Source organism: Anastrepha obliqua, chromosome 2, assembly GCF_027943255.1.
Source record: "Anastrepha obliqua isolate idAnaObli1 chromosome 2, idAnaObli1_1.0, whole genome shotgun sequence".
Lineage (NCBI taxonomy): Eukaryota > Metazoa > Arthropoda > Insecta > Diptera > Tephritidae > Anastrepha > Anastrepha obliqua.
Genome location: NC_072893.1, coordinates 133156956 through 133181769, shown reverse-complemented (window position 1 = coordinate 133181769; position 24814 = coordinate 133156956). Strand labels below are relative to the sequence as shown.

Below are 24814 nucleotides of genomic sequence, written 5' to 3'. Positions count from 1 at the left end.
TGTTAAACATTTATAAGAACCAATTTCAATAATTACACATCGTAAGTTATGGGAGGAACAAATTAAGATGTTAAAAGGAGAGATAGGTATAGGCGTAGGTATACACCAAATGAGCCCGGCTCTTTAGCGAGTCAGTCGCGTTGCTTTGACACAAAATAGATAGTCAGCGACTTTTTAGCCATACATAAGGACTATTTTTGTTTGGAGTTCCCAGTGAAAAATCTACACTTTAATCATAACTACGAAGAACCCGTTAGATAGAGTATTAGAACAGCTCTAGTGAGCTTCTACAGTTGAACTGTATCTGTCCGCCTAATCGTACCCACTTACCACGCACGAGTCTAAAGTAGTAGCGATTATCGGCCTCGACGCCCAAATTGCCCAAACGGTTGTAGCGAGCAATTTGATTGGCGAACACTTCGTTGAAATTTGTGACCTCTTCAGGCAGTTCCAGCTGTACGATGACGTACACCTTGAAGCTGTCATTGTGTTGACTAAAATGGCACAAAGAAAATTTAAATTTGTATAGAAATTATTTCAAAGTTAGTTTCTTGCTTCCTATACTTACATTACTGTCAATAATGTTGGACTGATGTCAAAGTCCTCATCATTGTGCGTGGATTGGAAAAGTTCGCGGAAAGAAATCTCTAATTGACGATGCAACTCAAGGAATTCCTTGCTCTTGTGATCGGCATACGCCACGTTCCATGGCTCTGTAATGATGAATTGTGTACGCCCTACGAAAAAAGAAGCAAAAATCAAAAATCAATGCGTGTTTTTTGCGCTGATCCTTAAATCCTAGTTGCACTCACAAATCGCTAATGGCGTAGTACCAAAATCCTCATCACCATCGCCGGAGCCATCGTAATCGCTCTGTCGTTTCGAGTGTTTCTTCGCTAAATGTTTCACGGTATTCTGGGCATTACCTTGTGGGTGCTTGTTGACTCGCTTACTTTTATGTGGCTTGTGCTTTGGATGCTTGTGGTGCACCTCCTTGCCGCCCTGGTTATGATTGCGGCGATGGTGGGCCTGCTTGGCTGACTTGTCTTCCGTTTTGCCGAATAGGCGACTCAGCTCGCGGCGCACGCGCGTCACACCCTTCAGTAGCCAGCTGCTGTTAGCCTCAGCATCCTCCTCGGCCGCGACTGGTTGCAATTCGTCCTCCAACATGGATTGTGTGTCGAGATCGCGCGTGTTGCGCGTCAATAAGACATTTGGGTTGGCGACGGGTGCTTCATCAAACTGATCAATGTCGAAGGTGTCATCTATGGTGAAGTCGGCGTTGCTTAGTTGCTGAAAGAAAAGAGAAAAAACAGAATTCATATGTCAATAAGGGCATTGGTAGACAGTTATCGATAGCAGAGCCATGCTAATTCACTTCACAAAGGCAGCTCAGAGAACGTGAAAATACAAAAAAAAACTGTGGTTACAAGTGCTATGGTGAAATATGGTGCTGTTGGCAAACAGTGAAGTGTGTTATTTGTTCCTGTAAATACTGAGAAAGCTGAGCTGAGGTTGTTACCGGTAAGTTTTTATATTTTATTTTACTTAATTCCTAAGTTCGCTGTTTTTATCATTAACATTTCATTAACATTCTCTGCCTTTGTGCATAACGCAAAAAGCTCAAAGTTAACAGTGACTGCCAATCAGTGTTTTCTGTATTCTACAGTTGGGTCTGCGACTTTGCTAGAACTCTGTGGTGAGATATAAGGCGAGTTGAATTCGAAAATAAATAACAGAGGACATATTTTGGTATGTGTGTGAATGTGTGATCCCAACTTTTGCTTGAATTGGTAAATAACCACATCAAGCCGCACAGCCCAAATAAGAGGAGGAGCTCGGCCAAACAACCGAGAAGATGCAAGCGCCAATTATATATCATATAAATAATATATATATAAATTTCTACCTAATTTTGCAGCTGAAAATAGTTGGTTTGTTAAGTTACTGTGAAAACATTTCAAGTAGATATAAACCACAAATAAGTACATTTTAATAGTTTCCACACCAAATCATAAATATTTTGTACATTTTATAAAATATATGAACAGTGCGACAGCTGCCATTTCGAAGTATATTTTATAAGGTCAAATATTTATTTATTTATTCATCACTAGGTTTATCATTAAAAATGAAAATATGCAAAGCGACACGACATAAAAATCGTCACGCGAGTAAAATATGTAAATATGTCAAGTACTAAAACCTGATAATTGTATAAATTTATTTTTTTGTTTGGCCATGTAGAATTTTAGAACGCGGAATTTTCAAAATGTGTAGAGCTCGGATGTCATTCATTTAGTATTTTACAAGTGTCAGAAAATTGTGAAAACTCTATCGGAATATTATAAGGCTATTTAGTATGGAAACCTGTACTGGAAAACTTGGAAAATCTGCTTGTGCCTAATCGGCCACTGGTCGTGCCAAAAAATATAGAGAAAGATTATTCATTTATTTTTACATTTTATTTTCACATTGAAAAACCTAAATCTGTACTATATATCTGTCATCTGAGCACCTTCAACCGTCCAACAAATTGAACACTTCCAATGGCGTTGAAAGCGGTAATGAATGTACCGAATATCAATTTTACAACATTTAAAAATATTGTAACGATTGCCAAATTAAAAAAAAAAATTAAATCAAATAAGTTACATTTTCTTGTCTTTTAATTAAATTTTATGAACTAATCGCAGAAAGAACCATTTTCAATGTTAACGTCGTTTGCCTGTTCGCAAGCACTGATCTATACTATAAAGGTGAATCTCTGTACGTTGTCCGCGCATCACTACGAAACGACAACACCAAATGGCGTACAAATTTTTATACATTCATATTTTCACTCAATGAAGGTTATAGGCATGTTTTTATATTGGAATTCCCTTCCCACAGCCCCCAGGCCGCGCCATCATTCGTCACTAATAATCGAATATTTGTTTAAATTTAATCTAAAAAATCTTAGTTTTTCCTATTTTCCACTATTTATAGCACACTCTAGACTTCATAATCTGCATAAGCTGTTCAACTATGACCCAAATGCAAAGTTCAAAAACGGTTTGAGATAGAAAATTAATAAAAATAATTTTGCTTGATATTTTTCTGATTGATTGTTTTGATTTTATTCAATGAGGCATAGCAACGGATGCCAGGTATTGTAATATTATGGTTATTAATAAAAAATTATTTTCTATGAAATTATTATTTGTAATTCTTTTATATACATATCCTAAGTCCCTCAAAACTACTCCTACGCGAACGGGGCCGCGGGGTAAAGCTAGTTTTTTTATAACAAAAATATAGTCTATTATTTCTGATATTTGCTCGAGAAAATAGTGGGTCAAACAAAGTTTCTGAGGCCTCATGTGCTACTTCAAGTTTTTTTAATGTTCTTAGCTCTAATTTCTTTTAATTTAATTTTAATATTTTATTTATTTTAAATTATTTTCTTGTTTGGTTTTTTTATTTTAATTTTACACATTTAAAAAATTTCTAATTTTTTTTAATTTATAACATTTCTTATTATTGATTTGTTAATCTATTTTTTATTTTTAATCCTTTTAATATAAAGTTTTTTTTTATATAATTTTATTTTTAATTTTCAACTAAACATTTTTTTATTTAAATTTACGTTCTCCTAAAACTTTTACTTTCATAAGTATTTTGTGCTTCATATTGCCTACAGTTTGCAACATTGTCGTTGGCGACTAAGTGACACAATTCACAAAATTCAGAAATCTGGAGTACCACCAGAGCCTCCTAAGTACTTTGTACTTCATAGATAGCGCCAACAATCCCTAGTTAACCCAATTATAACTGGGCAGTAGTTGGAGTGCGCTTCAGTTTTATGATAGACCATACCAGCTATAGGGTGTTTTTTTTAGAGGTTAGGTTTTCAAGATGAAATAAAACGTATATAATTTAATGTTATGGCCAAGAATTTATTATAAAGATAAGGGTTTGCCATTATGTTTTAAAAATGATTTCGGGCAAGTGGCAGCCGCGGCTGGCTCGAATAAATTCCAGCCGGAGGCCTAATTTTCGACCACTTTTTGCAGCAATTGGGGCCGTATGTCAGCAATAACGCGCCGAATATTCTCTTCCAAGACGTCAATCGTCTCGGGCTTATCTGCGTAGACAAGCGACTTCACATAGCCCTACAAGAAATAGTCCAGCGGTGTTATATTGCACGATCTTGGAGGCCACGCCACAGGTCCACGGCGCGAGATAATGCGCTCACCAAAAGTTTCCTTCAATAAATCGATTGTTGCGTTGGCTGTATGGCATGTAGCGCGGTCTTGTTGGAACCTAAGGTCGTCCGCATCAACATGGTCCAATTCAGGCACGAAAAAGTCATTAATCATGGCTCTATAGCGCTCTCCATTAACTGTAACATTATGGCCGGCTTCATTTTTAAAGAAATATGGACCAATGATTCCCTCTGCCCATAGAGCACACCAAACAGTGACTTTTTGAGGATGTAACGGCGTCTCAGCAATGGCTTGTGGATTATGTTCACTCCAAATGCGACAATTTTGCTTATTGACATACCCATTCAACCAAAAGTGAGCTTCATCGCTGAACAAAATTTTCTTCGATGTGTCGCGCGAACCGAGCCATTATTTTCGTAATACATTTGCACGATTTCCAAACGTTGTTCAGGTGTAAGTCTATTCATTATGAAATGGCAAACCAAACTGAGCATAAATCAAGTGACAGCTGTCAAAAAGACCATCTACGAAAAAAGTAGTGCCAACTTGAAAACCTAACCTCTAAAAAAACACCCTTTATATTCAGTATACGTAAGATTGCGATACCCACACATGCATATATGCCTGTATGTGACTTTGTGTTTATATGGCCAGCAATGAGCTGTGGGGTAGGCTCGGCAGTAGGCTGCTAACTTGATTTAATTAGACGAATGTACCTTTATACCTACAAATGCACACACACACACTCGCTTATATTTTATTTGAAAAATACGACACTTGTTCACCCGAGTTTATTTGTATGTGTGCTTGTATGTTTGTACACGCATACGTAGAACTGTAATAATCATGTTCTGGCTCTGTCATCGAATGCCGCCATCAATCAGTCAGTTAGTCAGTTGTAGCTGCAGTGCAATCAACTCGAAATCGTATCAAAGATACAAATAAAACTATGTTTTTATTGCAACAACAATTAACGCAAACGCTGACAGCCAGGGTAGTTAATAATATGAATTGCTTTTCGCCGTTTTTCTTTTATTTTGTTCTGGTGGCAGTGGGACCGGTAAGCGTTGGAGCGGTAGCTGGGACGAAGAAGCAGACATTTACAATGGCCGTGCATGTGCATGTATGTGTGTATGCAGGCCTATTTGTAAGCTTGAATTATAAGATTTTGCAAGAAACAGCTGATTGAAATCTTGTAAAAGTCTGTAAGCATTTTTCTTATTTTCGTTTTTGCAATTTGCCGTGGGAACGGCTTTTTTTATATGTTTAGATATTTATAATTTTATTATACTTGTGCTATATTTCATTTCTGTATGGTAGTATATTATAATTTTAGTTATTTTCACTATTTTTGTTGATATCTTTCACACATTCCATTTTTCTAATTTTTTCTTTGCCTACTCCTCACTAATGAGTCAATGAACCATTTGAGTTATCGCATATGCCTCTATGTAAGTGTGTACCTTTGGTATTTAGGTATGTATTTTTATCATTCACTACTATATTTTTTATTGCTTTTGATTTTTTGTTGATAACGGCCATCAACAGTCTCCTTCTCCTGATATTGGCGTTGAGAGCGAAGCACCGTACGCTTTGCACCACCCACCACCTGGCCAACGAGCTGTGTAGCCAAAAAGCCACCGGCCAACAACCGTACAGTGCAGTAATTGAATTTATTTTTTTAGTCGAGGGTAAAACACGAGTTTTATTGCCGTGCGAGTTTGAAGTTCAAAAATTTAGTTTTTTAATTTTAAAAGTACTTAAAAATTGAGGAGTTTTCTCAAACAAAGCGTGTGTCAAACTAATTTCATGTATTTATTCATTTGAGCATTTGCAGCTGCGCTATTTAAAAAGCGTTTATCTGACAAACAAAGAGAAAAGTCTTTGCTCCCTTCTGTTGCTATTGTAAAAAATTCGCTGCACTCACGTGAATTGGGTCGAACGCAGGCAGTTTGATAAGCTCGAAAGTGGGTCACTAAGCACATAAATGCTCATTAAGTACTCGTATTTTATATTATTAGTGCTTTCATGTTAGATTTTCGTGTAAAAGAATTTTTATAAATTTGTTTTCAATATTTTTCGACTGCTTAGTAATCACTGCACTGCCCAGTTACTGACATTTCCAGCAGATAAATGTATGTATGTATTTGTGTTTGACTAACCCATTAACATTCGAGTTTTATCGCCTGCTAATAACTCGCTCATTTACACATACACACACATATATGAACGCAGAGAGAGCAACACAATTACACTTGAACGTCTTTATTATCACTCCAATTCCATCATTTCTATGCACAGCAGTCCCGTAATAGCACCCAGTCGTCTAGTTATTGTTGTTGCTTGTATCAAACGATGACATAAGCAGAGCGATTCGCACGTGTATCAGCGCCTATTAAAATGAAATAGCGGCAAAAGCAAAAAAAAAAAAAACTAAATGCCGGCTCACAGGTCATTAAGAATAAAAGGTATGTGTGTACGTATGTATTTATGTACTCGTCCAACTGAGAGTGCGAAATGTAATAATGTTTAATTCCACTTAATGTTTTCCACTTTATTAGTAGCAAAATTACGTCGCCTTGCCATAAACAAGCAGCAAGCCAACAAAAATTTAATTCAATAAAATAGCTACTTTGCTGAGCAAACGCAGGCGAGCACCCTGCAGATATTCTACGTATCCATAAGCGCATATTTATATTTAGAATTGACTGTAGAAGCGATTCGTCGAAGAAAAATGCATAATTTGTTGTTAACGGAAATGGGTGAATGCAACTCATTTGGAATGTATAAATTGTTTGTTTTAAGTGACAGCAATGAATTTGAAGTGAGCCGAGACGCATTGCGATCACAAATCAGCAGAGCAAACGGAAATGTGTTATGGGACCTGGGTGGCGTATACGCAACCATAAGTAGATGTTGTGGCTGGTTTTTGATGAAATTCTGACTACTTTGTTGCAAAAGTCGTTAGCTACAAGCTTGCAGCATTTTTATGGGTTTTCATGTGCTGTCCACTCTAATTATTGTTTAATTCAAAAATTTGAATTCTTCATCTAAGTGATGTAAACGATGTTGAAGCATGATGATTTTCCCAACATGTAAGTGAATTTTTGCTAACATTTTTCTTCTAAGAAATTTAAATTTTATTGCGTAAATTAAATATAAATTGTATCAATCTCTCTCCTCTCTCTGTAATGTAAGGAAAAGTTATATTAAAAAGTTTGTCTATTTTCTTGTTTTTTATACGAAACGCTACTATAGTGCACTACTTAGCCAGACTTACTGAAAATTTCACTCAAACACAAAGTAAGTCTTTTGGATTTTGCATTCTGAAAGCCACATAGGCTAGAATACTTTTGGCATATGAACTATTATCCCCAGGCCTCTCACTCTGCTGACTAGAGGCACGTCTTCTATATAACTGAAAACAAGCAATTAGTCACCTCGAAACCCCAAACGTTCTCTACTCGGGGAAATTGCATCAGGAGCATTTTGTTAGGCGCCAGTCCACTACTCACTTTTCATAAAATACTTTAAACAAGTTGTGGTAATCAATGGGTCTTAATACATATATGACTTACAGAAATAGGCCTCTTCAATGCCTGGAAATTTCCTATAATTTCCTAAAATTAAACGAATCTGCCAAAAATGAGCCATCCTTTTTCCGATATGGCGCATTTAAATATTTGAACCACCATTAATTCCTTAAATTTCGCAAATGAAACCCTTTACCGACCATTTTTATATTATCACAATTTTTTCACCAATAGTGCATTCAACTTTTGAAAAAGCCTGCTACCGCAAAAGAAGCGAAGCAAAAAGTGCTGCAGCACAGATTTAATCGAATTTTCGTATTAATTTCCCATTTATATACCCTTTTTTCTATTTTCATAAAAAATTTGCTCTACACTCAGCGGAAAATTAGATCCTCATAAATCACAATGAAAATTTGCGTTCCCTATTATTTGAGCATGTTTGTTGTTTTTGTTATTATTATGGGTGTATGAACAAGGCCAAATTAGCACGGGAAACATAGATGAGTTGCGAATTGCCAGAAAATAGCTAAAGAGGAAAAAAGAAGTTTCACACCGGTGTGTGTGTGCGTGTGTGTTAGCCATGTTGAAATGTCTGGAGGTGAAAATTAATATGAAGAGCGAGTCGAGGCAGACTATGCCAATGCGGGAATTGAAGGTTGAGGTTGTGCAGTTGGTTTCAGACAAAATCGATTTGTGCAGCAATTATTCGCGTTGGCTGCGTAAAGGTGATACCCCTCTAAAAGAAAAGGCAACAATAACAAGCAGCTGAATACTTGAATTGCACATCGAGTAAACTCAATTTTGCCTGCGAACTACCAGCAATTAAGTCCCTTCGAAGCTACCTACTTCAAGGCATAGCTGCGGCTGTGCTGTGAGAGGGGTGTGTACAGTTATGCTTGATTTAAAGGCTGATAAGGAGTGTGTTGGAAATTGGAAGCTTTGTAGAAGCAGAAAGTATCAAATTTAAAAAGGCACTGTGAGGATTTTGAGGAAAAGAAGGGAATTTCATAAATGGAAAATGTAGAGTACTTTAGGGGCTTGCAAAAAATTTATTTTTAAAATTTTGCATGCATATAAGTAAGCCAATGTCTCCTGGAAAGGACTAAATTTTTGATAAATTTGTGGTATCTTCAAAACTGGCGATGAATTCTCTTGCTTAGGAGAACAAGCTTGAAATTACCAATTAAGTTTGAATCCGGATCGCATTTATAAAAGGGAGTATCAACTCAACTTATACCCAATAAGCCCATAAGGAGCTATAATGGGACAATACCAAGTCACATTGGGTTCTTATAACCGAAAGCTCTATATGGGTGGCATTATCTAAGAACAACATAAAAATTATCATGGGAATTCTGAGTGAATCTGAAACTGAACTACCACCTGAATGGCTTGAACTGGGAATTCATTTGTGTGAAATCTGCCGATGCTGAAAAACAGATGCGCTGGTGAACAGACACGAAAGAATCCAGAGCAAACATTTAAAAAAGGATTAGACGTCGAACTGCAAGGCCATAGTACCCATACTAAAGTTCCTTTTTAGGTCCTATTTCCAAATGGATGGGATACACTCTACTAATTCTAGTTTCTCCCAATAGAAAACATACTAGTAGTAAATTTTAATTTAGTTTCTTTTGAGTAAAAATTGTTTGCGAGACTCAAACTGCGAAACCCATAAACAAAAATAAAAAAAATTGTTCACATTTCTTTACGTATAGCCTAATTTGTGTTATGTTTGCTTTTAACTTTTCTGTCACTTTGCCTTGATTTTGATTTTTCAATGCGCACCATTTAATGTTTTTATTCGCAAATCATTGTTGTTTGGATACCAAATCGTCTTGCATCTATGATTCTTTTTAGCCACATTGAATTTTTAGCTGACATTTCTAGTTTATGTCATTTCATTGTGGCTTTAGCACACACAGCTTATTTGCGTAAATATTTAGAGTAAATAAAATTACGGCAAACTCATTTTGGTTTTCGAATTTCTGTGAAAAATATTTGCTGCATAAATTTAATGCACTGAACTTATGCGAGAAAAGCTAATGAGGCATGCGAAGAAAAAACAAGAAAAGTGACAAATTTACTACAAATTTCGGCAAAGTAAAAAATAAATCAAATATATTTAAAGTGAGAAAAAATATCTTTTCGGTATACCAGGGTACCAGGGTACCAGGGTGAAATCGAACTACGTTTTCAGTATAATATTTTAGAATTTTATTGTAGTATAGATGGTAAAAAATCAAATTTGCTTTATATCTAAAAATTAGCTATAGTAATTTCAGAAAAAAATTGTTGGTAGTTCCATTTTTAGATTAGATAGCAGAACAGAGTCTCTTGACTCGAAAACATAAGCAATTATCTTCAAATGGGTAGGTTCAATAGGCTACTAACAGGCATTTCATTCATGAATAAGGTTTGCCTCATATGGGGTCCTAACAGTCGGAACGTGGGCAATGAGGTAGGAAACATCCATGCCAAGCTAATTCAGAAGAAAGAAATTTATAGTTTTACGATCATTTCTGAGATTGTCACGAGGCTTCATTATGAAAAACTATGCAAGTCAACAAACAAGTGAAAGCCCTTTTATATTAGATTTATTTGTTTCAGATTTGCTCTTCGACCTCATAGTCTTTTGTGGCTTCCTTCTGGTTGCAAATGGTCGAGATGTCTCAACCTTCTTCACAAAGCCCTTACTCGTGAATTTATAGACCTAAAACGATTCCTCGGACCGACATGGCGCTTCATTAGGCGAAACTATGGAAGGTAAATACGAGACAAAGCCTTCATTCTAGAATTATCGGCTAGAAGGCACAAAATCCTATATCCCCAAATCTCACGTTTTGTCTAGGACAAGCTGTGGGGTGACGATTACGCTTCCTAGCATAACGCTGCTTGGAAAGATATAATTTGAAAGGCATTTTAATAAGTGACTTTCCTCTTTTATAGCAGTTATCGCTACTTGGAAAACATTTCAGTGATCCAGAAATATAAATTTATGTTTAAGGATAGAATAAGAGTAAACAAGAATACGCTAGGGCCCTAGATTAGTGTACACTGGCCAGTCTCGTCTTGGCGGAATTGGAACTCAAGGCTCTAAGGATTAGGGAGTATAACCAGCTTAAAAACTTTTCGCTCCTATTGGTGTTTAGAAGTCAGGCCATGCATTTTTTCCACTCAATAATGATTTATAGTAAATTTTTAGTGGCATATAGAAGCCCCAACCACCATCGTATATGGCCCTTTTAATATGTGGTAATGCTTCTTCTTCCCTTTTTTAGTTTCAAGCATTTAATTAATGTTCATTCAGTGTGAGTTGCATGCCACACACACACACAAGCACTAAATAAAGTGCCTGCCGTAGCGCCACATTAATATAAATGAATAAGGTTGCTTAGGGGAATACTTTGGGAAATTTAATAAAAATGGCATTCAGAGAATCTAAAAATATATGAACGCTAATGTGTAAGGAAAAAATCTTTCGTAAGAAATATAATTTTTTTGGTTAAGATAAGAAAATTTTTGCGGTGGCTTGGTTCGTGCGAGCGATCCAAAGCTCGCAGGTGAAACAACAAATTCTTCTTAAATAGTTTGAAAATGTCAAGGAGTGCAGTATTTGCAGTTTACTGCCGTTATGTCTTGGCAGAGCCTTGCATTCTATGCTTCAGTGTGGAAGAAGACACCAAAAAACAAAAATCAAAGACGGTAACTTAAAAGACAATTTAAACTGTCAAAGGAATTGAGCCATTTCTAGCGGTCAAGAAGTTCGCTAGTTCTGGCAAGACATCAAGTAAGAGGAAGATATACATAAAAACAAATTTATGGCACACCTAAGAAATGCGGCGGCCGAATGGGTTGGTGCGTGACTACCATTCGGAATTCAGAGAGAACGTAGGTTCGAAACTCGGTTAAAGATCAAAATGAAGAAAAAGTTTTTTCTAATAGTGGTCGCCCCTCGGCAGGCAATGGCAAACCTCCGATTGTATTTCTGCCATGAAAAAGCTCCTCATAAAAAATATCTGCCGTTCGGAGTCGGCTTGAAACTGTAGGTCCTTCCATTTGTGGAACAACATCAAGACGCACGCCACAAATAGGAGAAGGAGCTCGGCTGTACGCGCCAAAAAGGCTGTACGCACCAATTATATATATCTATACTAATATTATAAAGAGGAAAACTTTGTTTGTTTGTTTGTTTGTAACGAATAGGCTCAAAAACTACTGGACCGATTTTAAAAATTCTTTCACCATTCGAAAACTACATTATCCAAGAGTAACATGGATTACATTTTATTTTGGAAAAAAATAGGGTTCCGTAAGATATTTGGATTTTTCGGACACAAACTGAAAAAAATCTTATATATAAAATAAAGTCAACTTTTTGTGTGTGTTCGCTAACCGGCCGTGTCTGCACCGAATTAAACCAAACTTACACACATTGTTAAGAAGGTATTGAAGATGGTTTTCGTATAGTTTGGATACCTATTGGTGGATAGGGCTCGAGATATAGGTCAAAACGTGGACCCGGGTAACCTTCGGATGTGTATGTACAATATGGGTATCAAATGGAAGCTGTTGGTGAATGCTTTAGTTCAGAGTATTTTTCATGCCGCTCCGTGACTGGGGTCTCGAGATATAGGTCAAAACGTGGACCCGGATAACCTTTGGTTGTGTATGTACAATATGGGTATCAAATGGAAGCTGTTGGTGAATGCTTTAGTTCAGAGTATTTCCATCCGCTCCGTGACTAGGGTCTCGAGATAGAGACCAAAACGTGGACCCTAGAATGTGTTTGTACAATATGGATATCAAATGAAAGCTGTTGATAAGTGCTTTAATACGGGGTAATTTTCATACCTATTGATGACTAGGGTCTCGAGATATAGGTCAAAACGTGGACCCGGGTAACCTAGGGACGTGTATGTACAATATGGGTATCAAATGAAAGCTGTTGATAAGTGCTTTAATACGGGGTAATTTTCATACCTATTGATGACTTCTTCTTCTTAATTGGCGCGATAACCGCTTACGCGATTTTGGCCGAGATTAACAAAGCGCGCCAGTCGTTTCTTTCTCGTGCTAACCGGCGCCAATTGGACACACCAAGTGAAGCCAAGTCCTTCTCCACCTGATCTTTCCAACGCAGAGGAGGCCTTCCTCTTCCTCTGCTACCACCAGCTGGTACCGCATCGAATACTTTCAAAGCGGGGCGTTTGTATCCATTCGGACGACATGACCCAGCCAACGAAGCCGCTGGATCTTTATTCGCTGCGCTATGTCTATGTCGTCGTAAAGCTCATACAGCTCATCGTTCCATCGTCTGCGATATTCGCCGTTGCCAACGTGCAAAGGTCCAGAAATCTTACGCAGAATCTTTCTCTCGAACACTCCAAGCGTCGCTTCATCGGATGTTGTCATCGTCCAAGCTTCTGCGCCATACGTTAGGACGGGCATGATGAGAGTCTTGTAGAGTGTTAGTTTTGTTCGTCGAGAGAGGACTTTACTGCTCAATTGCCTACTTAGTCCAAAGTAGCACTTGTTGGCAAGAGAGATTCTACGTTGGATTTCAAGGCTGACATTGTTATCGGTGTTAATGCTGGTTCCTAAATACACGAAGTCTTTTACAACGTCAAAATTATAACTGTCAACAGTGACGTGGGTGCCGATACGCGAGTGCGCCGACTGTTTGTTTGAAGACAGGAGGTACTTCGTTTTGTCCTCGTTCACCACCAAACCCATTCGCTTTGCCTCTTTATCCAGTTTGGAGAAGGCAGAACTAACAGCGCGGTTGTTAAGGCCGATGATGTCAATATCATCGGCATACGCCAACAATTGTACGCTCTTATAAAAAATTGTGCCTGAGCGATTAAGTTCTGCGGCTCGTACGATGCTCTCCAACATCAGGTTAAAGAAATCACACGACAGCGAGTCACCCTGTCTGAAACCTCGTTTAGTATCAAACGGCTCGGAGAGGTCCTTCCCAATTCTGACGGCGCTGCTGGTGTTGAGCAACGTCATCTTACATAGCCGTATTAGTTTTGCGGGGATACCAAATTCAGACATAGCGGCATACAGGTAACTCCTTTCCGTACTGTCGAATGCAGCTTTGAAGTCGACGAAAAGATGGTGTGTGTCGATTCTCCTTTCATGGGTCTTTTCCAAGATTTGGCGTATTGTGAATATTTGGTCGATGGTAGACTTTCCAGGTCTATTGATGACTAGGGTCTGGAAATATATGCCAAAACGTGGACCCGCCGTGTCTTTGCACCGAATTAAACCAAACTTATACACATTGTTAAGGAGGTGTTGAAGATTGTTTCCGTATAGTTTGGATACCTATTGGTAGATAGGGTATCGAAATATAGGTCAAAACGTGGACCCGGGTAACCTTCGGATGTGTATGTACAATATGGGTATCAAATGGAAGCTGTTGGTGAATGCTTTAGTTCAGAGTATTTCCATCCACTCCGTGACTAGGGTCTCGAGATAGAGACCAAAACGTGGACCCTAGAATGTGTTTGTACAATATGGATATCAAATGAAAGCTGTTGATACGTGCTTTAATGCGGGGTAATTTTCATACCTATTGATGACTAGGGTCTCGAGATATAGGTCAAAACGTGGACCAGGGTAACCTTCGGACGTGTATGTACAGTATGGGTATCAAATGGAAGCTGTTGGTGAATGCTTTAGTTCAGAGTATTTTTCATGCCGCTCCGTGACTAGGATCTCGAGATAGAGACCAAAACGTGGACCCTAGAATGTGTTTGTACAATATGGATATCAAATTGAAGCTGTTGGTGAATGCCTTAGTACAGAGTATTTTTCATGCCGCTCCGTGACTGGCGTCTCGAGATATAGGTCAAAACGTGGACCCGGGTAACCTTTGGTTGTGTATGTACAATATAGGTATTAAATGAAAGCTGTTGATAAGTGCTTTAATACGGGGTAATTTTCATACCTATTGATGACTAGGGTCTCGAAATATATGCCAAAACGTGGAAACGCCGTGTCTTTGCACCGAATTAAACCAAACTTATGCACATTGTTAAGTAAGTATTGAAAATGGGTTTCGTAAAGTTTGGTTGTAATTCGGAGCAGTGCCAACGGGTATAGCGTTCTTTTGAGCCAGCCATAATGTCTCTTACTTTTTTAACGCTTGGGGCGGAACTGAACTGTCAAATTGACAGTGTTAGTTACAATGTGTCAATATTTCTTTCTGATTTGGATGCCATAAGGAAAAAACGTAAGTGCAACATGTAAAAATTGTTTGTGAATTTTTTTGGAGTAGATTTTGGAACAGTGAATAATTTCTTACGAAATTTGAGAATTTAATGTGAAATCCGAATGAAATTATGTGTTCGTGGAACAAACAATTTTTTTCGTTTTTTGTTTTGAAAAATATAAATGGATAATGGTTAAAAAAGCCCCAATGCTTAATAAAACATATAAATTGAAACGAAAAATTCATGGATGATCAGGAAAAAAGACGATTGTTTCTTAGTTATTCATATGCGTTGATTTGAAATTTAAAAACAATCTTCTTTTTTCCTGATTTTCAATTTATATTTTATATTTACTCAAAAATAAATAGAAAAACAAAAAATATTGTTTATGCCAAAGCGCTTGAATAAAGAATAAAGAAATAAATAATATGAAAACCATATATTTTCTGTTCTAAACCATATCTATTCTATTTTAGTGTGCCCAGCTAAGGGGGCCGGGTTTGCTAGTATATATATATATATATAAGAAAGGAAGCAAAGAAAAATTGCAAGGTTTTGCTTGGTTGCGACTGAGAAACCTGAAGGAAGGTTGCTCTGAAAGCAGTCAAAGGCAAGGGACTAAATAAAGAAAGATCTTTTGGCTCCTTTTTTCGAATTTATCTTTTCTGAAGGCTTTTGTTGATTCTGGTTTCTAACTCACTTCAGAAATAGCTTGGGTTTCATAAAAAAAATAAAAAAAAATGGTAATTTTCTTAAAGCAGTTTAAGTATGAATTCTGTACTATAGGCCATTGGGCGATGAAAAAACTCCCTTGTTTGCTCCTTCACGACCTAATTTCTTCTAGTAGCTACTGAAATGTGTAAGAAATTCAACTGTTCCTCCAAATCCTTTTGTGACGCCTTCACAAACTCTTTGCGCCTTTTTGTCCAAAAGCTTAAAGGGTCGAATGCGGAAGCGGCACATCGTTCATTGGTATCGCTACTGGTAACGTGCTAGACAACTCTGGTCTAAGGCAATCTGTAGAAGAGCCAGACGATTGGTGGCAAATGCCGAAGGGTGTAAAAACACTCCAGCCGCTCGAGGTGAAGTGTTGAGGTTGAAGCATCGCAGCGTCGCGCAATATGAAGTCTACTCAGCACTGCTTCATTTCTTGGCCATTAAGTGGGGATTTGCGGTCGTTTGCCGAGAATACCAACACACGCAAATACTAACACATTCACAGCCACAAGCACTATCTTTTGTGGTACTTTTTTCACACACTACTAAAGGCTTTGGAGCAATTTGGTTGGAGAGAGTGCATGGAGGGGCTCAGTAAAGTGCCTGCATGACAATGAAAGCCGTCACTGACTACATGGACACACATACGTATGTATATATGTGTATGTGTGCGCATATTTCATATTACATAATATAAATTCGAAATTATGCGAGTGTTTAGCGGCTTGTAAAGGGTGTTCATTTGCCACAATTCTTATTTTTTTTTTGCTTTATTTCCCTCTTTCTTTTTCTCCATTTTTTCCTTTTACTTCTGCCTCGGTACTCCGTGTTCTGGCAGGCGCTAATAATGGGCTTTTGTTTTATGAGAAATTGCCAAAACGTGTGCTGCATGCCAGAGCAGTTGCTCGTCCAAGTTGAGCAACTGAGATTTCGTGCCTTCGCTCGCTGTCGACGCTTGTCACGCGCGCATCCTGCCAAAGGATACTACTTTGTAAAGACATCAAAAATTGAGGATCAACAGTCGCGTTGACGGCTTTTTGTGTGCCACATGACTAGTTGGAGGAAGCATTCCAAAGCAAGAAACTAAAACAAGTTGGTTGAAAAAAAGGAAAAGAAGAAGCATACAACGCTTTAGTAGTTTTGCAGCCAGTTGAAATGCCTTGAAAACTTTACTGACTCTACTCCACTTGCTTGTTGTGCATATTTTTCGTGGCTTATAAGAAAAATATGTCGAAAAATGTCAAAAAATATGGTTGTGTCTGCATGCGCATCTGTGTGTGTGTGTAAGTGAATGACAATCAAAGCGATCAGTAAACATTGACATTTATGCTTGTTTCGCACGCTTGCAACTTAAAAAGTCGTTAAATGGAAAGTGTAGAAGGCCGTCATGCACCCACACAAATACTCAAGTGCCGCACAAATACTAAGGCTGTGAGGTGCGCAGTAAAGCTAAGGAGTTTAGGTTGCGAGGCAGTTGTCAACAGGATTTTTATTGTCTGTTGTTGTTTTGCTGTGTAAAATGTTGCATGAGCCAGCTAACAAACAGACGCTCAAACTGGCTTACTTAGGTGGCGAGGGGTATGGAAGCTGAGAAGTCGCGAGAGTCGCAAAAGTGTTGTGGATTTTATAAAAGTGGCTTTGAAATCTCTTTTTATAGTTTCAATGTGACTACAAATGTTTTGCATTTTTTATGTTTTTTTATCACATATTTTGTATCCCCTGTTGCTATGTATTGTTGGTAATCTTTGTGTTGTTGCTGGTTTAACGACAAATCGCTGGCATGCCACTTTTTATGTTATGAATGGCTTGAAAAACTTCCGTCAGCGATTTAGTTGATGGCAGCGCAAATTGGAGAACGAATTGGGCGAAGTCATCGTTACTGGGAACAGTTATGTGCCTCATGCAATCACCTGTATTGTAATATTGAAGAAGATTTTTTTCTTTAATTCTCCTTGATTTTAAATATTCTGAAGGAGCTATGGGGTATTAAATCCCTAGTTTTTAATTTTTATTTTTCTGCTAAGCAAATTTTTTTATATTTTTCTAAAGAGGTTCTCTCTTTTGAATTCTTAAATTTTATCTGATTAGACATAAAAAAACCAAAGAAAAAAACTGCATTACTTATATAATAAATATAAAATTTTATTATTTATTTTTAATTTGGTTTTGCTGGCCATTTTTGTAATGATAAATAATTTTTCTTAGAATTAATTTAATTGAAAGTTCAAAGAAAATATCGGAAGCTAGAAAAATGTGTTTCGTTTTTTTCTTTTAATTTGAAACTCCTTTTGGATTCAGTTTGTTAAATTTTTTAATTTTAATGCTTTTTTTAATATCTTAATTATTTATGTTTATAATTATTAAAAGTTTTTTTTTTTGATAACAAGTTTTTTAATTATATATATATATTATATATATATATATGAGGGCGTGTACACCCTTTTTGGGTGTTTGGCTGAGCTCCTCCTCCTATTTGTGGTGTTAGTCTTGATTTTTTCCACTAACGGAGGGACCAGCCGTATTATGCCGCCTCCGAAGATGATTTTTTATGAGGAGCTTTTTCATGGCAGAAATTCACTCGGAGGTTTGTCATTGCCTGTCGAGGGGCGACCGCTATTAGAAAGTTGTTTTTCTTAATTTTGGTGTTTCACTGAGATTTGAACCTACGTTCTCTCTGTGAATTCCGAATGGTAGTCACGCACCAACCCATTCGGCTACGGCGGCTGCCATAAATTCTTCGCTCTAAATTCGTCAATTTTTTTTTAATATTTGTTTTTGTAAATTTGTTTCTACTTGCCTCGCATACCACTTAAAACGAAATGCTACCTCGGTTGTATTAAGTAAGAATTACCTGCAAAGAGAAAGAAGAAGAAAAAAATTAGTACATACAAACATTATGCCTATGTAGTAGTGAAATGTTGAAATTTTCATACAATTATGACTAAATTCTCTTTAAAGAACTCAACATAGAACAGATTTTAAATATCAAAGAAAATATTTACCACTAATAGCCAAATTCGCAACAAGCTGTGGCAGATATGTGCCAATGGAGCGCTTTGAGGAAAAAAAAAGAATTGCAATTTTAACCGAAAATAAATATTTGCGCCATTGCAGATACTCTCCTCTGACGCATAGAAGTGTTGAGATTCGTACACAACTTCACACACACATGCTCATGTGTTATAAGCATTAATATGAAGTATTCGCAACAAGCTGTGGCAGATATGTGCCAGTGGAGCGCTTTGAGGAAAAAAAAAGAATTGCAATTTTAACCGAAAAGAAATATTTGCGCCATTGCAGATACTCTCCTCTGACGCATAGAAGTGTTGAGATTCGTACACAACTTCACACACACATGCTCATGTGTTATAAGCATTAATATGAAGTATTGTATGGCCAAGTGAGTGGTGGTAATTGAAGCTGTTTAATGTTTAATTAACAACAACAAAGCAAATGAGTGACAGGCAAAAAACGATAAAACACAAAAATCGATATTTGTTTATGGAAATAGGAATTCGCAATACAAGAAATATTATAGTAACAAGACACACGAGTGAGTGTAGGCGTAACTGGTGAGGTATGCCAAAGCAGCGCTGAGCTCATCACATCCACTGAAATATTTACGTGCCAGGCAGAGGAGATATTGAAAACTTTTGTGAGTAATCGCTGCAGTTTTTCCCGAGAAACCGCCGCGCATCACTTGTGTTTATTAGCGTTGAAAACCGATGCGTTGCGGCTGCACACCTGCTGTGGTTGCCAAATATCAACGAAATGTAAAGGCTGTGTTCGTAAATTCAACATGACTTGCAGCATAAGCATCAGTGGCAACACTGATTGCATTTTTGAACGCGTATAATACTAAAATGGAAATTTTGCTGAATCTAACACTAGACGAAATTTGTGAGCAAAGAAAAGATAGATTTTCTTTAAATTTAAGAAAAAGAAGGCTATTGAAGTCAAAGAGAAAAATGTTTAGTACAAATGTTTGTCTTTGAAAAGAAAAATACCTAAAAACAAATCGTTTATTAAAACAATAAAGTCGTTTCCCGAGGACCTTTTCTATTCCCATTTCCGAATGAATTGGGCCACTTTTAAAGTAAGGGTTTATAAGTTTTATGAAAATGAATAATTTATAGTTTCACTTTAACAATTTGCTGTTGGCGGAGTCATTGAGTGCCTTGTACCATAAACTTCGTCGAAGTCCTCAAAATACCTCCAGGATGTAGCTTCTCTACCGGAAGAATTATTTCTTTTCTTAATGCGCTTGTACGTTACCAAGAGATTTAAGCATTTTCTCTGCGCTGTGGTGCTGTCCAGTCTTATATTGGGATTTACATTTTTAACTTTGGTCACAACTTTCTTCCACAATACATTTTTTTCCTTCTACCCGATTTAAACTCGTCCTCCATATTCAACCGTACTCTCAGCAATAACTGTGTCTCCGCATTACTGAGATTTTCACTAAAAATTTAAAAATAATAATTTATACAATTATTATTAACATAATTTAACTAAATTTCAATACAAAAATTAAAATAAAACAGTTTTGCTTACTTTTCATCAGACATCGTAGTTAAATGCAGTAAATGCAGTAAACAATTTTTTGATAGAAATTATGTGTGACAACTGATAGAATTGTTGTCTTTTTGAACGCTTGATTATTGCAGTGCTGCGATATTGGCATTTCTGAACGTTCTGTTTGTTATGCAATTGTAGTTTGCGCGTCATGTTGCATTTACGAACACAGCCAAATATACAGCGCAGGAAAAAAGTCGACCGTTGATGCAGTTTTATCCCTCAAAAGTAAAATAAGCCTTTTTTGCTTAAATTCTACTAAATCTAATGTGAAATGCCGGCAGTTGACGATCAGAGGCACCGGAATTTAAGCGCGGCAATAAGTTGCCACAACTGAGTTGATCATGCAACGCTACGAAGCGAACAAACCAACTAACATTGCGACAATTATGGGATAATCTTTGGGAACGATTTGAAGCAAGCGATTTTCTAATTTTTAAAACGTTTTTTATAAAAAAATTCTGCGAGACGATTTGGTTATTTAAGTAGCAGCTTATCCTGTGCAACAACAGCTGACATTTCAGAGTTCATGCCACTCAAATACACACAGTCGGCATATGTTATAAATAACTAGCGGCAAGTGTACTCGCATACACGCCCACCATTTGCGTGTATATGTGTGTGTAGATGACTGGCCAAGCCACTTCAGAGGCGGGTTCATAAACAATCGACATTATGATGAAGCCAGCAAACCACAGAAACAAGAAAAAACACGAAAAGAAGCCCGCTGCAGTTTACTTATGCTTCTGCATATGTATGTGTGTGTATGTGAATGTGTTTGCATGCTCATACGTATGCTCACTTTTGATTCATTTCAATATGTCTGTTGTACGTGTGTGTATGTATGTGCTGGCGTCAACAGCAATAGATTCGCGCACTTAACGAACAGTTCCTCCGTCTGTCCGCTGCAAATGTGCATGCAACTTATCCGATCGCAGAATGGATCGCAGCGTTGCCTTCATTATTGCATTTTACTGCTTTTTATGTGTCAAGCTTCTGGATGTTGTTCATAAAAAAAGAAAAAAAGTAAAAATATTGAGAAAGGGAGGACAACAAAAAACTTGTCAGTATTACACAACAAAAAGGAAGACCAGTTAACCATGTGCATACATACATACGTGTGTATTATCTCTACATATGCGTACTCTACATATTTCCAAAGTTGGATTACTGTTGGTGTCACATTTTCACATTTTTTTATTTCATGTCTTCGTGTGCAATTTGCGTTGATTTAAAATTCCAAGATCAGCTGGAGATCTTATTTGCCTCAATTGAAGGCACAAACAACCGTGTGCCAACATACATATGCAGATTTAATATAGCATGCACATAAATGGAGCTTAGAGAAAAAGACATTATCTTTGAGGCTTTGTTGGAAATCAGGGTTGAGGAATTTGGATTAGTTGGCATGCGGATGCGATTTAAGCGTGGATGCAATAGAGGTGGCAGAAATAGATTCAGTCTAATGTAGAGAATAGACTAAGTAAATTTCTTATTTCGCGTCCCGCACTGATTTCATCCTCAGATGTCTACCGTTTTCTGGTCTAACCACCATGTAGAGCGTCAACAGTCCAACATGGGACCTTCCACGTTCGCTAAGCTGGGAGGCACAACTGAGACCACAACAAACCCAACTAACGCGAAAGTTGAACGTTTTGGCAAGCAAAGCCGCTTGCCGCTTGGCTTTCTACAACATACCAACATAGGGTATACAGCAGCGTTACATTTCACTGGGAACGAAGTAGCGGACGCTTTGACAAGAGATCTTTTCTTAATAGGACCCGATTCCTTCCTTGCTATGAGACAACGAACCATCAAGCAGAAGCTTAGGAGTGAAGAGCTAAGACAGATTAGATGGCACTAACTTACTGAGAGGTACAAACAAAAGACGTTTAGAAAACTCATAACCCTCCCCAAGTAAAATGCTCAAGGGCATTCTCATAGGCCATTGCAGACTGCGTAGTCAACTGCGCACGATCGACATATGGTCCCCTGATTCTTGTCGTTCCTGCGACCACTCCCAAGAGGCTTCAATGCACCTTCTCCTTGAATGCAGCGCTATAGCGCGGAAAAGGTTGAGATATCTGGGCCACTTGCAGCCAGAAGAGAGGCGCATACGCTTAGTCCAATCCAGCTCTGTTTTAAGCTTAATAAGGAACTGGGTATGGATGAGGTACTGTGATAAGCAGAAGGCACAACAGACCATGACATCAAAGTGCAAACCTCAAACCAATCTAATCTAAATTTATTATTTATTATTATCTTATCTTTATTTATTATTATCTTTGTCAGGAGCAGCCACATTATCCCTGTAAACCTTTCTTTCTAGGTAATCCTGATACAGTAAGCGCTATAGGGAATTGAGCTGTACTGAACTTTCAATGTTGGGTCGTGGGCTTATTTGGCTACACAACCGCTGTCCTCTGAAAAGGCAGTCCCTAAGTGGGCTGCTTCACTTATCCAACTGCACTTGCTAACATCTTTCTCATTTGTGTTTTGACAGCCTTTGTGAATGGATGGACACATTTATGGAAAAGTTAGATATTTGCTTCTTGAATTAACTCATTAGCTCGTTCGCAAGATGCAGGCGTGTTTTTTCCTCGGAAGATATTTTCTTCATGTCAGCGGTAAGAAGCCGCACATGAGCAGCTTCGGAAGAAAGCGACAAAAGCTTTTCTTTACTCCAGTCATTGACTTTGAGCGATACTTCTTTTTTAGCAAGGCGCTACAAAAATTTTCAGTAAGTACTGCGCTTAAAATTATGCAACATGAAGCTGGCCCGTTCTGTATTCATACCTCAGTGTGATATATTTGTAGACACACCCTTCACTTATTCAATTATTATATTTAGGATGACATAGGATTATTTATATATTTGGTAAAGTTTTTTCTTGCAGAAGTAATGAATATTGAAAAATTATTATATATTATAATATATAATTGTACCACGGCACTCGGACTTTCCCTTGTCAACCCTGCTTATGCCCATAACAGCAAACTTTTGCACAGGTGCCTTTTCAAACATTTTACAGCGCTATTTTCTCACCTTTTTAATTTCTCATTTCGAAGTTGTTTGCAAGACTTGTTTTACTTATACTTTTTTTATTGAAAAGTTCCCAAATTACTTCGGCACGCTTCTGTTTATTTTTACAGTTGCAAATTTATTGCACATTTTCGAGAAAACACCACTTTTGCTTCACCTTGAGACGCCTTAACTGCTGCCTGTCGCGATTTAAAAATAATATAAATATATACGTGTATATGTGTATGTATTAGTGTGTGCAACGCAACTAGCCCAGACGCAGCGGAGACAATTTCTATGTTGATTGCATTCGTTTTGCATAAAAATAAAATTTAAAAAATAGCCGAAGACCACTGAGATAAAGATGAGTACAGCCACCCGCTGCTCTACGGCCAGTAGCTTTTTTGTTTTTTATTGGTTTTTTTTATAAATGTACCTGTTTGATTTGCCTGTGTATGGGTGCACTCTACAGCCATCGAAATTTGCGGTTTGTAGCTCAAGTGTAGGCGTAATTTGTTGTGCGAAGCGGACGAAAATCAACGCACACACAGGGTTGCTGTATACCTTTACGCGATGGATGTATGCGTTTGCTGTAAACGAAGGCAGTCGGTATTTGTGTTTTTAGCGCAAGTGCAAAGCAATTCAGGACGACGACGAGACGCTCATCTGATGAGCTGCAGTAGCGGCTGTTGCAGCTGCAGCCACAATAATAAGAACAAAAAGAAGAAACAAAAGGTGGGCACACAAATGTAAGTCAGTAATAAGACAATAGCAGCAATCAGCGGCCGTTATTAAGCATTGTACAACACATAGACGCTTACACACATACACACATATGCACTTTAATATTTGCGCTGTGGGACATCGGATGAATGGCTGTATTACCGCCCACCCGGCCCTGCTGCTGTCCTTGGCAGCTGTCACTCATCATTTGCAGCAATCTTCGTATGCGAGCTGCCTTTGCTGTTGGATAAAGTTTTATTGCATTTTGCATTTTGAAAAATAGAAATAAATCAGAAAATTTGCCTGTATTCCATTTGCTATTTTAGTTGCGGCTAATTAACTGTGTGTAATTCAATCATTGCGAGAATTTGTATATGCATTGTGTGTGTGTGTTTGCGTGTGGACGTGGGCGATTGCCGCTATGTTTGCTATTTGCAAGTTTTATGCATCTTATTCTCTGGTGCGCTCGCTTCGGGAAATTTAATTTTGAGATTTTCTGATTATTTACACGTTTTGCGTGCTTATGTTGTGCCTCTTGTGACACTTGTTGTTGCTGTTGCATTTTTATGTTCAGGAAATATGCAATTTGCGCTTAAACGACAAACTTTTCTAGTATTTCGAGTGCGTCAGCAATCCATCGCTGATGTGGCTTGCCGCAGAGTTGCTAGCTCGGCTACTGGATGCAAGTACAAATACAACACATACACCCATACATGCATACAAGAAAAGCAAGTATATGCATCTTATGCTTGAGTGCGCAGATATGTGAATTATGAATACTTCATGAATCGCTCGGAAAGAACGCTGATGTCA

At 37.7% G+C, this 24814-nt stretch overlaps 1 protein-coding gene across 29 annotated transcripts in view; it reads right to left on the bottom strand.

The window, feature by feature from the left end:
- LOC129237214 (basement membrane-specific heparan sulfate proteoglycan core protein) overlaps positions 1-24814 on the bottom strand; it is a 211020-nt gene that overhangs the window by 130063 nt on the left and 56143 nt on the right. For all 29 annotated transcript variants that reach the window (XM_054871753.1, XM_054871751.1, XM_054871757.1 and 26 more), the window contains exons 3-5: positions 813-1293; positions 569-737; positions 331-494 (exon numbers count right to left, since the gene is read on the bottom strand). In XM_054871753.1, the coding sequence (XP_054727728.1) occupies positions 331-494; positions 569-737; positions 813-1293 (814 nt within the window). The remainder of the gene's footprint in view (positions 1-330; positions 495-568; positions 738-812; positions 1294-24814) is intronic.